At 48.1% G+C, this 15,336-nt stretch overlaps 2 protein-coding genes and 1 pseudogene across 3 annotated transcripts in view; 1 reads left to right on the top strand and 2 right to left on the bottom strand.

Moving 5' to 3' along the window:
• The window catches only part of Tspear (thrombospondin type laminin G domain and EAR repeats), a 149,991-nt gene that overhangs the window by 113,493 nt on the left and 21,162 nt on the right, over positions 1-15,336 (bottom strand). The window lies entirely within an intron of this gene.
• LOC117724656 (very-long-chain enoyl-CoA reductase pseudogene) lies at positions 2,348-4,096 on the top strand (annotated as a pseudogene).
• LOC117724179 (uncharacterized) lies at positions 12,503-12,835 on the bottom strand. Of its 2 annotated transcripts, XM_034523835.1 has the most exons (2): positions 12,736-12,835; positions 12,503-12,693 (listed from the first exon to the last, which is right to left on the bottom strand). In XM_034523835.1, exons 1-2 carry the CDS (start codon positions 12,833-12,835, stop codon positions 12,503-12,505), a joined length of 291 nt encoding a protein of 96 aa, XP_034379726.1. The 2 variants fall into 2 exon arrangements, with proteins under 2 accessions (XP_034379726.1, XP_034379725.1); XM_034523834.1 differs by having other exon boundaries at positions 12,503-12,835.

The raw sequence follows: 15,336 nt of genomic DNA, 5'->3' as shown, positions 1-15,336 counted from the left end.
AAAGTGAAGCCAGCCTGGGATACATGTTTCACAAACAAATAAGCAAATATAATCAAATGTTTCTTACATTAAAAAAAAAAAGAAAGAAAGAAATGGGAGACCTGTCATCACCAATGCTACACAGAGGAAATAACCCCCAGTTTAGACACCATTGATGAAGACGTCACCTCAAAAATACATGCCTGAGGCACATGGAACACAGACTCAACTCTTCTCATGGGCAGATGAGCAATGGTCACGTGACCGCAGCAGCCACTGCCCCCAGGAAGTCAGCGGAACATAACGATGCTCTCTCGCTTCTAAATTGCAAATGAGGCATGTTTGATATGTTATAGTTGAGTGTCTGTCAATTAAAGATGGGCACCTGTGAACTTCTGGAGGGAAGGTGTGACAGGATCAATCACATTATATAACTAAGATTCAAACATTTGAAAAGTGCCCCATAGGGAAATGTCACCAGGACCCACCATTAAAAGATGGCATCAGAGAGAAAAACTAACCAGGGATAATCGGAATGTCTGCAGTGGACGTGACCATTGTACTGGAAAAGAAGAGCTGAGTGGGGGCGTGAGGGGAGAGGATGCACCTATGAAAGAGTAAATCCACGACATTGCTACGGGCCCCCAGGCACAAGAATGCCAGGACCTGAAGACCCCCAATTAATCAGGCCATGTCCTCCACCCAACCTCATCTCCCTAGGATCATAGAGACCACTGATTAACTTTACATCCTTCCTGATACAAGAGAAGCCAGGAAGGTAGGCATGAAACAGGACAGACAAGTGCAGCTGAATTTTAAAAACTGGTTTATTTGGTACACAGGATTAGAGAAGGATGCTGCATCCATAAGAGGTCAGCAGATACAGATCCTGCTACTGAAGTCCACATTCTCCTCCAAGGTTTGGGGTGGGACAGGTAGGATTTCCACCTGCTGCAAACTCTAAACCTGAGGTCAGGTTGAACAGGTTGTGAGACTACAGGTGTGTCCCATCTGGCAGCAGCTGGTTTGGAGACCTTGGTCAACAGCAAGAGGGGTTGCTACAGGTGACAGGTCTGCAGACAAGGGTGGGGCAGGAAGGCTGGCAGCATCCAGATGACTGGCAAGAGGATGTCACACAGACAGGACCACAGCTCACGGGCACACACACAGAGGACTGGCAGGAGGGGACAGCACACACAGTGGGCCTGCAGCTCACAGGCACACAGCAGGCTACCTGGTATCTCACAGGAATGCATATAGCAGGCCTGCAGCATGCTGACTGGCAGGGGCTGGACACATAGCAGGATGGCTGGCAGAGGCTGGACACACAGCAGGATGACTGGCACCCTGAAGAGCAGCTGGTGTGACACATGGTGGAGGCTGGCTGGTCTGAAGGAAGGTGAGGATGTCTGGAGCTGGTCTGGAGGAAGGTGAGAATGTCTGGAGCTCCTTTCCAGGGTGGCTTTTATACCCAGCTCAGTGTTCCAACTACCCAGAATGCATCTACCCTTCCTTGTTTGCTTCCTCTGACCTCCCAGGTTAGCTTTGCTGTTGTCTGTGTTTCTGATTTGTTTGCCCTCAGCCTCATAGCTAATTATACCTGCTCCAACTCCTGATGAGCCTGGATTTCCATCTCCCCTGGGGCCATCTGGAGGCTACCCAGAGCCACCACTTCCTGTTTCCACACATGAGATCCCAAAGTGTCAAGAGTCTAGAAGTTCTTCCTGCTTGAGAATCCTTGTACACCCACAAAGATTACACTTCTCATAGGGCTAGGAAAGAGTCTGAAGGGAGGCTGAACACGGGGAGTGTCTTCTCATGATTCACAGATGGAGTCAACAGACAGAACAAAGGCATAGAGGACTTTCTTTCAGCACATGTATATATCGTGTAAACGTGCATGTGTGCATATGGGGTTCAAAATTTGTGCATGTGTGAGTGTAAATGTGTGTACAACTATACATGTGTGCCCAAGACTGTAACATGTCCATGTGTGACAATATGCCATTGAAGGTCTGTTCTCTTCCCCACCCAGGCCTTCCCCAGTCCCAGCCACCAGTGCCCTCTGTGCCCCTTGTGCCACCTATGCCCCTGTACCACCTGTACCACCTGTGCCACCTATGCCCCTGTGCCAACTGTTACACATGTGCCACCTGTTACACATGTGCCACCTGTTACATATGTGCCACCTGTTACACATGTGCCACCTGTTACACCTGTGCCACCTGTGCCACCAATGCCCTGTGCCACCTGTTACGCATGTGCCACCTGCTGCCTGTCCCATGCCTCTGTGATGCCTCATCCCTGCCTGCTGCCTTCCCAACACTGTGAGAACTGCTGCTGCGGACCCCCGTGTGGTTCTGTTGAAATGGACCCTGTGTCCTATGTCTGTCCCTGCCAGCTGGTCTCTGGTGAGCCAGTAAGCTGCCAATCCCCAGGGTGCTGCCCATTCTCCTGCCCTGCCCATTCCTGCTGCCTTCTCTTGTAGCCCCTTTGGCCTACTAATGATCCCTCCCCTGAAGACCCTCAGACACTGGCTTTGCCTCTGTGTTCATGAGCCCGGGTGAGAACTGTCTCTCCTAAAAGTCACTTCAGTGTGATCCTGTAGATCCTGGATGGACTTTATCTATCTTCCCTTCCTTCTCTATCATATTCTGAGCCTGCCTCATCCCCTTAGAAAATACTGGAACAGTAGAAAGAGAACAGGGAGTCCTGAGGCCCGTGCTGGGGAAGGAAGATCTAACAGTACAGAACTACTCAGGCACCTCCCAGGCCATGTCTGTCAGAGCGTTTCTGGGGAGGGTTAGCTAGACAGTAGACCTGGATTAAATGTGTCGCATCATCCCATTGGCTAGGGGTCAGGGCAGAGTAACCATGGGAAAAGGAGAAAGCCAGGCAAGCGCTAGAATTCCTGGCTCTTTTTCCTGATCCATCAAGATGTGAAGAGCTCTGCTCTGCAGTCATGTCCTGAATTCTGTAACTGAGAGCCCTCCTCGTAAGTTCACTTTAAAAATAAGCAGTCACTGCAATGTAAAAACACATGATAGAGAAAAACTGATGCCGGAGAAGTCAGGACATTGCCGTGAGTAACCCTGACCCTTTGACTCCTAGTTGTTTGGAGCTGGTCTATGGAAAGAATTTGCCAGGGTTCGGAGCCACGGAGTATTAAAGCCCTAAAATGCTCTAAGCAAGGTGTAGCCTGAACAAAACATTCTCCTTGGCCACAACTTTCGACTTTCTTAGAACTCAGACTGGAATGCCAATAGAAACGCAGAGTGAAGTTTGTGCTCAGGAGGTTTCCTGAAGGAGCAGGGGCCATAATGGAAGCGGGACTATAGATTCTTCATACAATAGTCTGGGGGAAAGATTATACATATTTTTTGTGTGTGAAACATTGTACAAGTCTTAAATTTGGGGGTGAAGAAAATTCATGACAGCAAACCATTCATGCAGTTGCATGGTTGTCACTGGCTGGTTTAGCCAGATTTACAGTGAGTATTGGAAACAAAGAATAGAGCAGAAAGGAGGATTTTGTAAGCATTCAGTCTAGTTAGAAAGAGAGCAAACTGACAGTGTAGACAAACAGAATGTGGTTGTGAAAGAGACTAATGCCATTAAAGAAAAGCTAATGTCACACACCTGCTCTTATACTTCTGGGTACCTACTATCTATGGCCACACTATGACTTCACATTCAGAGATCACACAGAGGTGCACCTGTCTTCCATCTGTCACTCATCCCACTATATCAGGTACCTGCTGGAGATGCCTTTTATATATCTCTTCTCTCACAGAACTATGCTCTTATAAAGCTTCTTCAAGAACTGCACCTACTTCTAGGGCTTGCTATATGGGCAGACTATTATGTCAACAAGTCCCTCTACATGGCCCACACACACACCTATGGAGCTCAGCAGATTAGGTTAGCACTGGCCATCTTTATGATCTGCCAGGTAGCAAATTCTCCATCCACATGGCTCTTTGGGTCCTGTGGCTGACTGGTGGGATTCTGGACTGGCCTTGCAATCATGATGCAGTACCTCTCAGTGGTCCTCTTTTCCTTGGTGGTCTTAACTCAGATAACCATTTGGACCAAAGGAAAGCACTCAGCTGCCTGAATATGTCCTGTATGTGTCCACTCTTCCTTTCCTGCTCTGAGTAGCTTCCCATGGGCTCAGCCAAGTGGTACTCTCCACCCACTGCCCTGTCATCCTGGTATAGCCATGGCTCTCAAGCTCCCATGATAAAACTTGCTATCTAAATGGAAACAAAAACGCTAACATCTTCCACTGAGGTGATGACCAACTGACATTCTCTCCAGTCATGAGTACCAGGGTGAAATTTTGAAAGCTCACTTGGAAGATGTTCCGCTGAGAAGAGGGAGCCTCAGGGATACACTCTCCATATTGAGATTACCATGGAAGCATTTTTCATATACTAAGCCCTCATATGCCACTGCAGCTATGATTTATAGGGACTGGCTAATGTCCAACCTGTCATCACATCACAATGTCATCCATATGATGCTAGTTTTGTAAGCATGTTGTATGCAAGAGGTCTCTGGTCATGGAGGCCTGTATCTACATTTTTAAGAAAAGCTTGGAGATCCAGGAAATGTAGAGTAGGTTTAGAATATCTGTGAGGAGTCCCTGAGAGGGGACTGCGTGGTGTTGTGTGATGAACTCTAGGCTATAATGGAGACCCAACAGCATTAGAGGCATCAAGTACATGGGACATCTGCCAAGAAAAGCTACACACAGATGAGGGAGTTGTCTCAATGGGCACTGGTGGTGCATGCCTTTAATGTCAGAACTTGAGGGGCAGAGGCAGGCAGATCTCTGAGTTCAAGGTCAGCCTGGTCTACAAAATGAGTTCTAGGACAGCCAGGGCTATACAGAGAAACCCTGTCTTTAAAAACTAGAGGGGTGGGGAAGAGAGAGAGAGAGAGAGAGAGAGAGAGAGAGAGAGAGAGAGAGAGGATAGAAGGATGGAGGGAGAGGGAGAGGAAGAGGGAGAGATGGCTCAGCAGTTAGAAGCACTGACCTCTCTTCCAGAGGTCCTGCATTCAATTCTTAGCACCCATGTGGTGGTTCACAACCATCTGAAATGGGATCTGATGCCTCCTTTTGGCATGCAGGCACAACATTCATATGCATAAAAAGGGGAGGGTCATCTCAAGAGAGAGTCAGTAGGGGCTCCAACTAGCCAGAACATGTGGATGAAGCAGCCCAAGGCCATGTGAAGTCACATCAGGACATTGCCTACCATGGATGTCCAGCATTGGGCTGTAGGTCTGACATCAGCCCTGTGGAGCTCTGGTTGCTTTTCTCCTTTCTGTGCCTTGTTTGTCCTTCTGGCATAGAGTTGGGTACTCTGGCATTAAATGTTGTAAGCCGTGTAACTTGACTTTGATGTGTTAGGGACTCAAAGCTAAGTTTACATCGAGGAAACCTACCAGTGTTGCTTTTATAAACAGACATGCTATCAGAGTGCCTTCCAAATGGCTATGTTTACACCCGCAGATGGATGCTTTTCTCAGTGGTCAAGCAATACAAAGACCCATGACTGGTCAAAGTGTTAAGAATAAGGGACTGGTGATTGCTCAGCCCCAGACGGGACATCTATATACTCTCTTCTCAAAGGCTCAGGGAACAACACGGGAGAGAAGATGGAGAGGAACGAATATAAGAGCTGGAAGATGGGGAAGAGTCTTCCAGACATACCATAGCTGCTACACTCACAGCCTCACAGCCGCTGAGTGATTACCCAGACAAGACCAAAGATGTGTCACTACTCTAGCTTGGTTGGGGAAGAGTGTGAGGGGCACCGGGGGTGGGGAGAGGACTATTGGCTGTCATTGGCTGCTGGGGGAGGAAGAGTTATTTTCTTCAGGGAGGCAGCCACTCAGGTAAGTTCCTCAAGTCAGTAAATCGTTCTATAACCCTGCACATGCTAAAGCAAGCCTGAATAAACACAGGGAGTCATTAAAGAGAGTAGGAGGGACACATATTAGGAAGAATGGAACAGAGACGATGTGGAGTGGTTGTGAGAGAGAAACAGGGGTAAAATGAGCAAAATGCATACATAAAATTGTTAAAGAATATGTGGGAATTATTTTTAAAAGATAGATTTCCTTAAACCAGTAAAGAAACTTAACTTTTGAGTTGGGTTGAAACTGCTAAGGCCGTGCACGGGGAACCACAGACGGAACAGATGGGCGTTTTCCCCGTGAGATGGACATGATCTCTGGGAAGCCTGGGACACAAAGCTCTGGTTTAAAGTGAGGCATTTGGATGTCAAGTTGACTTTGGTCATTGACAACTTGATTGGCTTTAGGATCTTGTGGGAGACTGAGGCAAGCCGCTGGACGTGTCTGTGAAGGCTTTTCTAGACAGGAATCATTGAGGTAGGAAATAGCCTCCCTGAAGGTGGGTGATGCCATCCCATAGGCTGGGGGCTGAAGTAAATAAAAGGAAGAAAGAGAAGACAGAGGACTTACACTTCTGCCGCACTGATCCCTAACCACCACGGTATGAGCTTCTCCACTCTGCCCTTAGTCCCAACAGACTGAGCTCTCTGAACCTGTGAGCCAAAAAAGCTCTTTCAACTTTTAAGTTGTTTTGTTTTTATCAATGCAAAAAGCAATTAACACCAAAGGGGTAGAGAGGCAGTCTGCAGTCTGTGCCTTCCAGTGGAAAGGGTGATAACATACAAACCCCTCTCACCTCTGGCTCTGAACCCAGTTTCACCTCCTGCTTGAGAGATCAGAGATATGAGTGTGCATGGATATTCAAGAACGTGTGTGTGTGTGTGTGTGTGTGTGTGTGTGTGTGTGTGTGTGTGTGTTTAAGCCTGTGTGTGCTGAGAGTGTGCATATTCAGGACGGTCCATTCACGCTAACTAGTCCCTTTCTGGCTCAGATCCATCCATATCCCCCATTTTGAGTACAGAGCGAGTCACAGCCCACTTTGGCTGCTGGGTATAAAAATCCTTAACAACTCCCATGTCATCTCATCTATGGATGTCAAGGGAAAGCCTAGAGCACACGGTGGCCAGCAGCAGGCACTAAGGCAAAACCAGAGCCCTGCAGGCCTGCCCAGCCCAGGAACTACTACAGGGAATAATCACATGTCATGGTAAGATGCCAGAGATGAGGCAACCCACTAGAAATGTAAGGACAATCCCTAACACTGTGCAGAAGACCCAAAAGGGACCTGACCTTGAAATTTCCCACCTAAGGAACCCAGAGATGTGTTCATTGTTCATTCAAAGCACAGATCTCTGTGCACACAACTGTAGAAGCTGCTGCCCTGAGCACTGGTCTCACAGGATGATGGGCTCAGTTCACTTGTGTTGACTGTGTGTTAATTACATATAACGGATAATCAGTCACGAGAGAACAGAGACTCGGGAACCAGTGATGAGAGGGTGGAAGAGTGGAAATGAAATCCACATCTCAGATTCTGGCATTCATCCCTGTGGTGAGAAAGATCACCATGACCCACAACACAAAACATCACCAGACATGAAAAGCTGGCTGAGGCCCATGAGTGTTCTCCAGCCAGGAAGTTCTTGGGATAGAGACATTCCGAACAGGAGGAGGGAGCATGGGAGAAGATGAATCCATGTAAGAGACATGCTCCAGGGCCACGTAATGATCTGGCCACATGCAATTCATTGGACCACACCCTCCTTCTGTGCCCTACACCTCGAGGAATACTGTGACACTGGATCACAAGACGCTTTGACCTTTTCTGGTATGAGAGTAACCAAGAAAGACAAACATGAAACAGGACAGACATATGGAGATGAACTGGAGAAACTGGTTTATTTGGCACTAAAAGTCAAGAGACATCTCTAGAGCCAGGGTACCCTTCCAGAGGGCAAAGAGAGGGGAAACCAGATAACTCTTCCATGTTCTCCCCACAGACTCCCAGGTTAGGCACATGGGCTTCCTAACTACCTCATACTGAACCAGTAGCCAGTGGACAAGAGCTACAAGGGGACAGCTGAGTCCCATCTACACTGGGACAGCCACAGCTGAGACACTGGTCAGCAGCAGGAGGGGGTGCTACAGGTGACAGGCCTGCAGACCAGGGTGGGGCAAGAGGGCTGGCAGCATCCAGATGACTGGCAGGAGGACGTCACACAGACAGGACGGCAGCTCACAGGCACACACACAGAGGACTGGCAGGAGGGGACAGCACACACAGTGGGCCTGCAGCTCACAGGCACACAGCAGGCTACCTGGTATCTTACAGGAATGCATATAGCAGGCCTGCAGCATGCTGACTGGCAGGGGCTGGACACATAGCAGGATGGCTGGCAGAGGCTAGATACACAGTATGATGGCTGGCAGCCTGAAGAGCAGCTGGTGTGACACATGGTGGAGGCTGGCTGGTCTGAAGGAGGGTGAGGATGTCTGAGGCTGGTCTGGAAGAAGGTGAGAATGTCTGGCGTTCCTTCCCAGGGTGGCTTTTATACCCAGCTCAGTGTTCCAACTACCCAGAATGCATCTGCCCTTCCTTGTTTGCTTCCTCTGACCTCCCAGGCTGGCTTTGCTGTGTCTGTGTTTCTATTTTTGTTTTGCCCTTGGCTTCCTGGCTAATTATACCTTCTCCAAGATCCTTCTACTCCTAGACTTTCCCAGCATCATCCCAAGTCAGACTTGTTCTGTTGCCCTTCTTGAGCTCTTCTTGTGATACCCCAAAGATCAAAGAGACCAGATGTCCCTCCCTATGGCATGATGGTCCTCATACAGAGAGACTTCTAGGGTTGGCAAGGGTTTGCAGAAAGTGGAAGACTGAATACAGGGAACTCCTCATGATAGAGCATGACTCAGAGATAAAGTCAGACAGCAGACAGGAAGGGCATGGAGAACAGCTGTGAATCCGTGTGGGGCTGGTGTGTTTTGTGTGTGTGTGTGTGTGTGTGTGTGTGTGTGTGAGAGAGAGAGAGAGAGAGAGAGAGAGAGAGAGACAGACAGACAGACAGACAGACAGACAGACACAGACAGACAGACACAGAGAGACAGACACAGAGAGACAGAGAACATCTGAGGAACTGTGAACATGCACAAGTGCTTAAATGTAGTGTGAAGTTTGGTTTCTTTACAAACACACAAGTGTTATAGGAATATGTTTTTGTTTTAATCCAAGGTATAGGATATGAAGATGCTTCAGATTGTCCACAGCCGCTGACTATGATTTGCCTCGTGCTCTAGCATGGGAGTAATTTTGCCAGCAGCAGACAGTTTCTGCAAATGTGTGGCATTTGAAATTCTGGAAACATTAATATATCCTCACATTAATATATCCTCTGAAGAAATACATTCTTCAGAGGATATATTAATGTGAGAGCTCCAAGTGGGGCTACGGCTACTGCTGATGTTACTGGTTGGAGATGTCCTGATGACGAAGATCAAAACGGCACCAAGGAATTCAATACCCCTAATCAGCAGGAAGTAGTCTAACAATATCAACAACCCCTTTCCCTCCTAACATTCTTTCTGTCCTAACTAATGTTTGGGAGTCAGAAGGGATAAGGGTGTAGTAGGGAGGTAAATAAAGGGAATCCATAAAGTACCCAAAGTCTGGCTACACTTAAATGCACATATGGTTTAGAGTTTGTGTATACGTGAGTATCTGAGTATAAACGTATATAGCCATACATGTGTATACAAGACTGTATTTCCATGTGTGGTCACTCACTACCCAGAAAAGCTCCCTGTAGACCGGTTCCTTCCTCTTCCCAGCCGGCACTCCAGCCCCACCCCCAGGTGCCACATGATTGGTTCCCCAGGCTGTTTCTCTGCCTCTCCCCAACTGACTACTACCTACACCAAGACTGTGGGAATGACTACTGCTTGGAAGTTCTTGTGCCCTGTCACTAGCTCCTGCAAACAGAATGGGGCTATGAATTTCCATTCCTCCTGCCTCATGCTGCATAGGGGCTCCTCCCCTATGGCACCTTCACCTGCTGCCAAGCTCTCTAGTCCCTCAAATACCAGGACTGTCACCATCATAAGCCTAGGTGAGAACTGTCCATCATGACCAGGCCAGAAGGGAAGTCAGTTGTCCCCTAACTCCCTTCCTGGTGGGGCAGGAGCACACTGAATTCCTCTTTCCTATTCCTCTTGTCATTCTTTTCTCCTGACATCGAACAGATACAGACCTCCGAGCAAAGGAATAAATACATCCAGTCCTCGTCCACTTTCCCCTTTCTCATGTTCTGAACCTGCCTCTTAGGATCTGGTTATTGTTGGCTGCTTTTAGACAGATAAATAATGAGAACTAAGGTTTAGAAAAGAAAAGCAGCCTGGCCAGAGCAGGAGCAGGTAGACTTCTTTGGCTGAGAAGAGTGTGATGGTTAAAGGGAAACCACTTGGCATTGCAGCTATAAGAAATGAGCCAGGCCCCACCCTTCAAAGGCTCAGCACGAGAACAAGAGCTAAGTTGTTCTTTCCTGTGTTTGTTGCAGTGGTAATAAAAATAAACACACAAGGGCTGGACAGGCCTGCACTAGTGTATGTGGCAGCAAAAGGCTCCAGATATTTTCGTGGTTGCTTTCTTGTCATTTGACAAGATGGTCAACAGGAATCAACTTAAGGGAAGAAGGCTTTATTTCATCTTAGGGTTCAAGGAGATGAAGTCCGTCATGGGGAGGAAGTCATGGCAGCTGGTCACATTGCACTGTCAATCAAGCAGAGAGAGGGAAAAGCGCCTTGCGCAGCACTCTCCTTCAGGACCCCAGTCCATGAGGTGGTGCCACCCACACTAAGGGTGGGTCTCCCCAGTTCTATTACCGTATATAATCACTTGCAGGCATGCCTACAGGTGTCTCTTATAGATTATAGATCTAGTCAAGTTGACATACACTATTTACTATCAGAGAATCCATATCTCAGGCTTTGGATCTAGTTTCACCTTACAATGAGACACCAGAATATACACATGTGTGCGTGTAGAACACACAGGGTATGTGGAAATACACAGAAGTTTTATAAAATGTGGATATGTATTAGGGAGCATGTGTGTGTGTGTGTGTGTGTGTGTGTGTGTGTGTGTACATATGTGCATATGTGTGTGTTCATGCTTAGTGTGAAGAAGGCAAAGATATGTGCAAGATTGTGGGTGCATATATATATATATATATATATATATATATATATACACACACACACACACACACACACACACACAAACAGTCTTCTGTGTGATGCATCTCACTGTGTGATTCTCAGTGCATTAGAGTGGGTATAAGAGTATATGTGTGCACGATTGTGTATGCACTGGCCCATGTATGCACATGAAACAGGATGTGTATGTTCAAGACTGTTAGCCCATGGTGACTGTTTCTATCTCTGATTTAGTTTCATACGGATCTCTCATTTAAACAACACAGCGTGTCCTTGACTACGTGAGCATCTGGGTTATAAAATGGCTCTTACAACCCATGCATCAGCAAGGTGGGCAGCAGTGAGCATTCCACACAGAGACTGGTATGGGACAGTGTGCAGGGCTTCAGCAGAGCGTAGGAACTGCATACCTGCTGTTCTATGAGGAATGGGCTCAACAGACTACAGGAGACTGGGGAGATGGGGGACTGTGACCAATAGTACACAAGGAAAGTGTAAACCCCAGGACATCAGCATCACGACTTTGAACATTGAAAATGTACCAGTCTGAGGCATAGGACACAGCTTACTTGATTCACTGAAAACACAGAGCAGGATACGTGTGACTCTAGAAGCAGCTACATCAAGTCGCAGGTCAAACTTGGAGGATGTGTTCAGTGTCCATGTCGGAAGTAACATGAAGTAATTATTACATCTGATCATCATTCAAGAACAAATGGGCAGGCATGCCACAGAGGTGGTGGGTGTGACAGGCTCAGGTCACAGAATCAATATCCAGCTTGTGAAAGCTTCTGGGCAGGAAGAAAGTCACCAGGGTACATGGGAAAGGATATCACAAGAGAAGAGGAAAATATAGCCCTGGACAATCTAGCCAACTAACTCCTATCTATGCATCCCCTGCTGCAGGAGCATTGGGAAAAGAGCCAGGAAGGCAAGATGGAGACTCACAAGAGACAGTGGGGCCATGGCTGGGGCCATAAGACAGACAGTCAGGACAGGGACATAACCACACATATCTACTTTTCAGGCCATGTTCTCTGTCCTGCATTTCAGTTAATAAAGAAGCATCAAGAAGCTGGATCACAGTACTGATAATACACGCTATCGGATACTAAAGCAACTGAGCAGACAGGAACCAGGACAGATGTGCAGAGCTGATTAGAGAAGCCACTTTATTTGGCACAGGGGTAAGAGGATGCTGGAGGCAGGACATCCTTAGAGAAGGGCAGGGCAGGAGAATCTGTTATTCTTCTGCATTCTCTTCCCAGTTCCATGGTGGGCTGGGCATGCTTGCCAACTTGCCTCATGCCTCAGTCACAGAGGACAGAGATGTGTGGAAATAGTCATGCCCTGTCTATGATGGCAATCTCTGGCTTAGAGATACTGGTCAGCAGCAGGAGGGCGTGCTACAGGTGACAGGCCTGCAGACCAGGGTGGGGCAGGAGGGCTGGCAGCATCCAGATGACTGGCAGGAGGATGTCACACAGACAGGACGGCAGCTCACAGGCACACACACAGAGGACTGGCAGGAGGGGACAGCACACACAGTGGGCCTGCAGCTCACAGGCACACAGCAGGCTACCTGGTATCTTACAGGAATGCATACAGCAGGCCTACAACATGCTGACTGGCAGGGGCTGGACACATAGCAGGATGGCTGGCAGAGGCTGGACACACAGCATGATGGCTGGCAGCCTGAAGAGCAGCTGGTGTGACACATGGTGGAGGCTGGCTGGTCTGAAGGAGGGTGAGAATGTCTGAGGCTGGTCTGGAAGAAGGTGAGAATGTCTGGAGCTCCTTCCCAGGGTGGCTTTTATACCCAGCTCAGTGTTCCAACTACCCAGAATGCATCTGGCCTTCCTTGTTTGCTTCCTCTGACCTCCCAGGTTAGCTTTGCTCTGTTCCTGATTTGTTTGCCCTCAGTCTCATGGCTAATTATACCTGCTCCAACTCCTGATGAGTCTGGGCTCCCATCTTCCCTGGGGCCTTCTGGATTTTACTAAGCTCCATCACTTCCTGTTTCCGCAAATGAAATCCCAAAGTTCCGAGGGTCCAGAAGTTCTTCCTGCATGAGAATCCTTACACACCCACAAAGATCCCACTTCTCATGGGGTTAGGAAAGGATTTGAAGGCTGAACACAGGGAGTGTCTTCTTCTGGTGCACAGATAACAGACAGAAGCAAAGATATGGAGGACACCTCTCTTTCAGTGTGTGTGTGTGTGTGTGTGTGTGTGGTGTGTACACATGCAAATGTGCACATGAGGCTCCAAGTCTGTGCATGTGTTTGTGAGTGTAAATGTCTGTATAACCATACATGTGTATCTATGACTGTATGTTCATGTGTGACCATATGCCACTAAAGGCCTGTTCTCTTCTCTACCCAAACCTTCCCCAGTCCCTGCTACCTTGCCACGTGGACTGCTCCTTTGGCCACCACAGAGGCTTGTCCTATGCCTCTGTGTTACTCCATCACTGCCTGCTGACCTCCTAAGGCTGGGAGAATTGCTTGCTTCTGGCTGATGATGATGGTGATGATGATGGTGGTGGTGGTGGTGGTGGTGATGATGATGGTGATGGTAGTGATGATGTGATGTTGCTAATGCTGCAGACCCCCAAGTGGTTCTCTTGGGAAGGACCCTGTACCCCAGGTCTCCCCCTGCCAGCTGGCCTGTGGTGACCCTGAAAGCCACCAGTCCCCGGGATACTTTCAGCCCCTTCTGCTATGCCCTTCCTGCTGGCCCCTTGGTTGTGACTCCTCTGCAGGTCCTCAAACACTGGCCCTGCCTGGATGAGACCTGTCATTCTGGCCAATACTCCATCATGATTATCCTGGTTTAGGAAGGGTCTCCTGTCCCCAGACCTCTCAGGGTGGTGTTGCAGCACCACCCAAACTTTCGTTTTCTAGTCTCCTTCTCTATCCTCAGAGCTTTGAAGAAAATCAGACCTCCCCCTGAGTGATCAAAGCATTAAGGCTTTCATCCTTTTTCTGTGATCTCTTGTTTCAAACCCTCTTCCTAGGGACCATCCTGTCTCCTGAGTGAGATCCTAGAAACTAAATGGAGGCTAGGAAAGACCCGATGGCTGGTGCTATAGAGGGACCATAAGAGGATTCATGTTCACTATCAACTTGAATGGATTTAGAATCAGCAAGAGATGGAGGCACATCTCTAACAGGTCTGTGAAATGTTTCCAGGGCAGATAAACTGTGAGTCTAGATTCTCTTTGAATGGAGTGGCTCCCTCCAGGATTAACAGAGAAAAGAAGAAAACTAACCAGTTACAAGTGTTCTCATCTCTCTTCTGTGGCCCATTGTGACTGCTCTGCTCCCCCACAGTGAACTGAAGTCTCTGAATCCAAAAGCTAAAAAAAACCTCCTTCATCCCTTAAATTGCTTTACTGGGTAATTCAGCATAGTCAAGCAAAAGTAACTAATACAGAAAAATTGGTCAGAGATGTTGGGACATTGTTGCGACTGACTATGTGTTCCCTAGGCCTTTGGTTGGTTTGGATACATTGTGTAAGAGTTTTGACGTATAGGCTTTTATGACCATCAAATTCTGTATAAAGAGCTAATGAGACACTCGGAAGACTAGAACGCCAACAGAAATTCCACAGAAGGATGCGCTCATCATCCTTAGGATGCTGTTGGGCACTGGACCAGAGGCCATCCATGTGATATTTGGCACAAGAATTTCCTCTGCATCCAGGAATGCTATGTGAGGCTGAGTTTATAGTGGTGGCTAAATTAACCAGGTGGAAGAGATTTCAAGCCAGCAGAGACCTGCCTGCAGTGGCCTGGTCATTGCTGGGAGCTTTTAGACAGATTCACAGTGAGAATCAAGGACTAAAAGCAGAGCTGAGTGGTTAGAAAGCCGTGCAGCCTGGCCAGAAGGGGAGGCAATCAGAAAGCCATGGCCTGTAGAGGGTGTAGCTGTCAAAGATATCAATGCGATTATAGAGAAGCCAACCGCTACATCCTGGAACAATAGGAAACTGGCCAGACCTTTCCCATCACAGGTTCCAGAATGAGAACATGAGCCAAGATGAATCCTGTTCCTTTAAGTGTTTCATCCTTTATTATGTCACAGGGATGAGAGAAGCTAACGCTGCAAGATTGACAGGACCTCTGCCTTTGCCCCTGACCCTGACCCTGACCCTGCCCTTGACCCTGACCCTGATCCTGACCCTGACCCTCCCCCTAACCCTGCCCATGCCCCTGC

This window comes from Arvicanthis niloticus, chromosome 20 (assembly GCF_011762505.2).
Source record: "Arvicanthis niloticus isolate mArvNil1 chromosome 20, mArvNil1.pat.X, whole genome shotgun sequence".
Lineage (NCBI taxonomy): Eukaryota > Metazoa > Chordata > Mammalia > Rodentia > Muridae > Arvicanthis > Arvicanthis niloticus.
Note: the sequence above shows the minus strand (reverse complement) of the source record. Positions and strands in the feature narration are given on the sequence as shown.

What these genes read in the sequence shown, in the direction of transcription:
- LOC117724179 (XM_034523834.1), bottom strand. Translation starts at nt 12,835, where the DNA reads ATGTGTCACACCAGCTGCTCTTCAGGCTGCCAGCCATCATGCTGTGTG.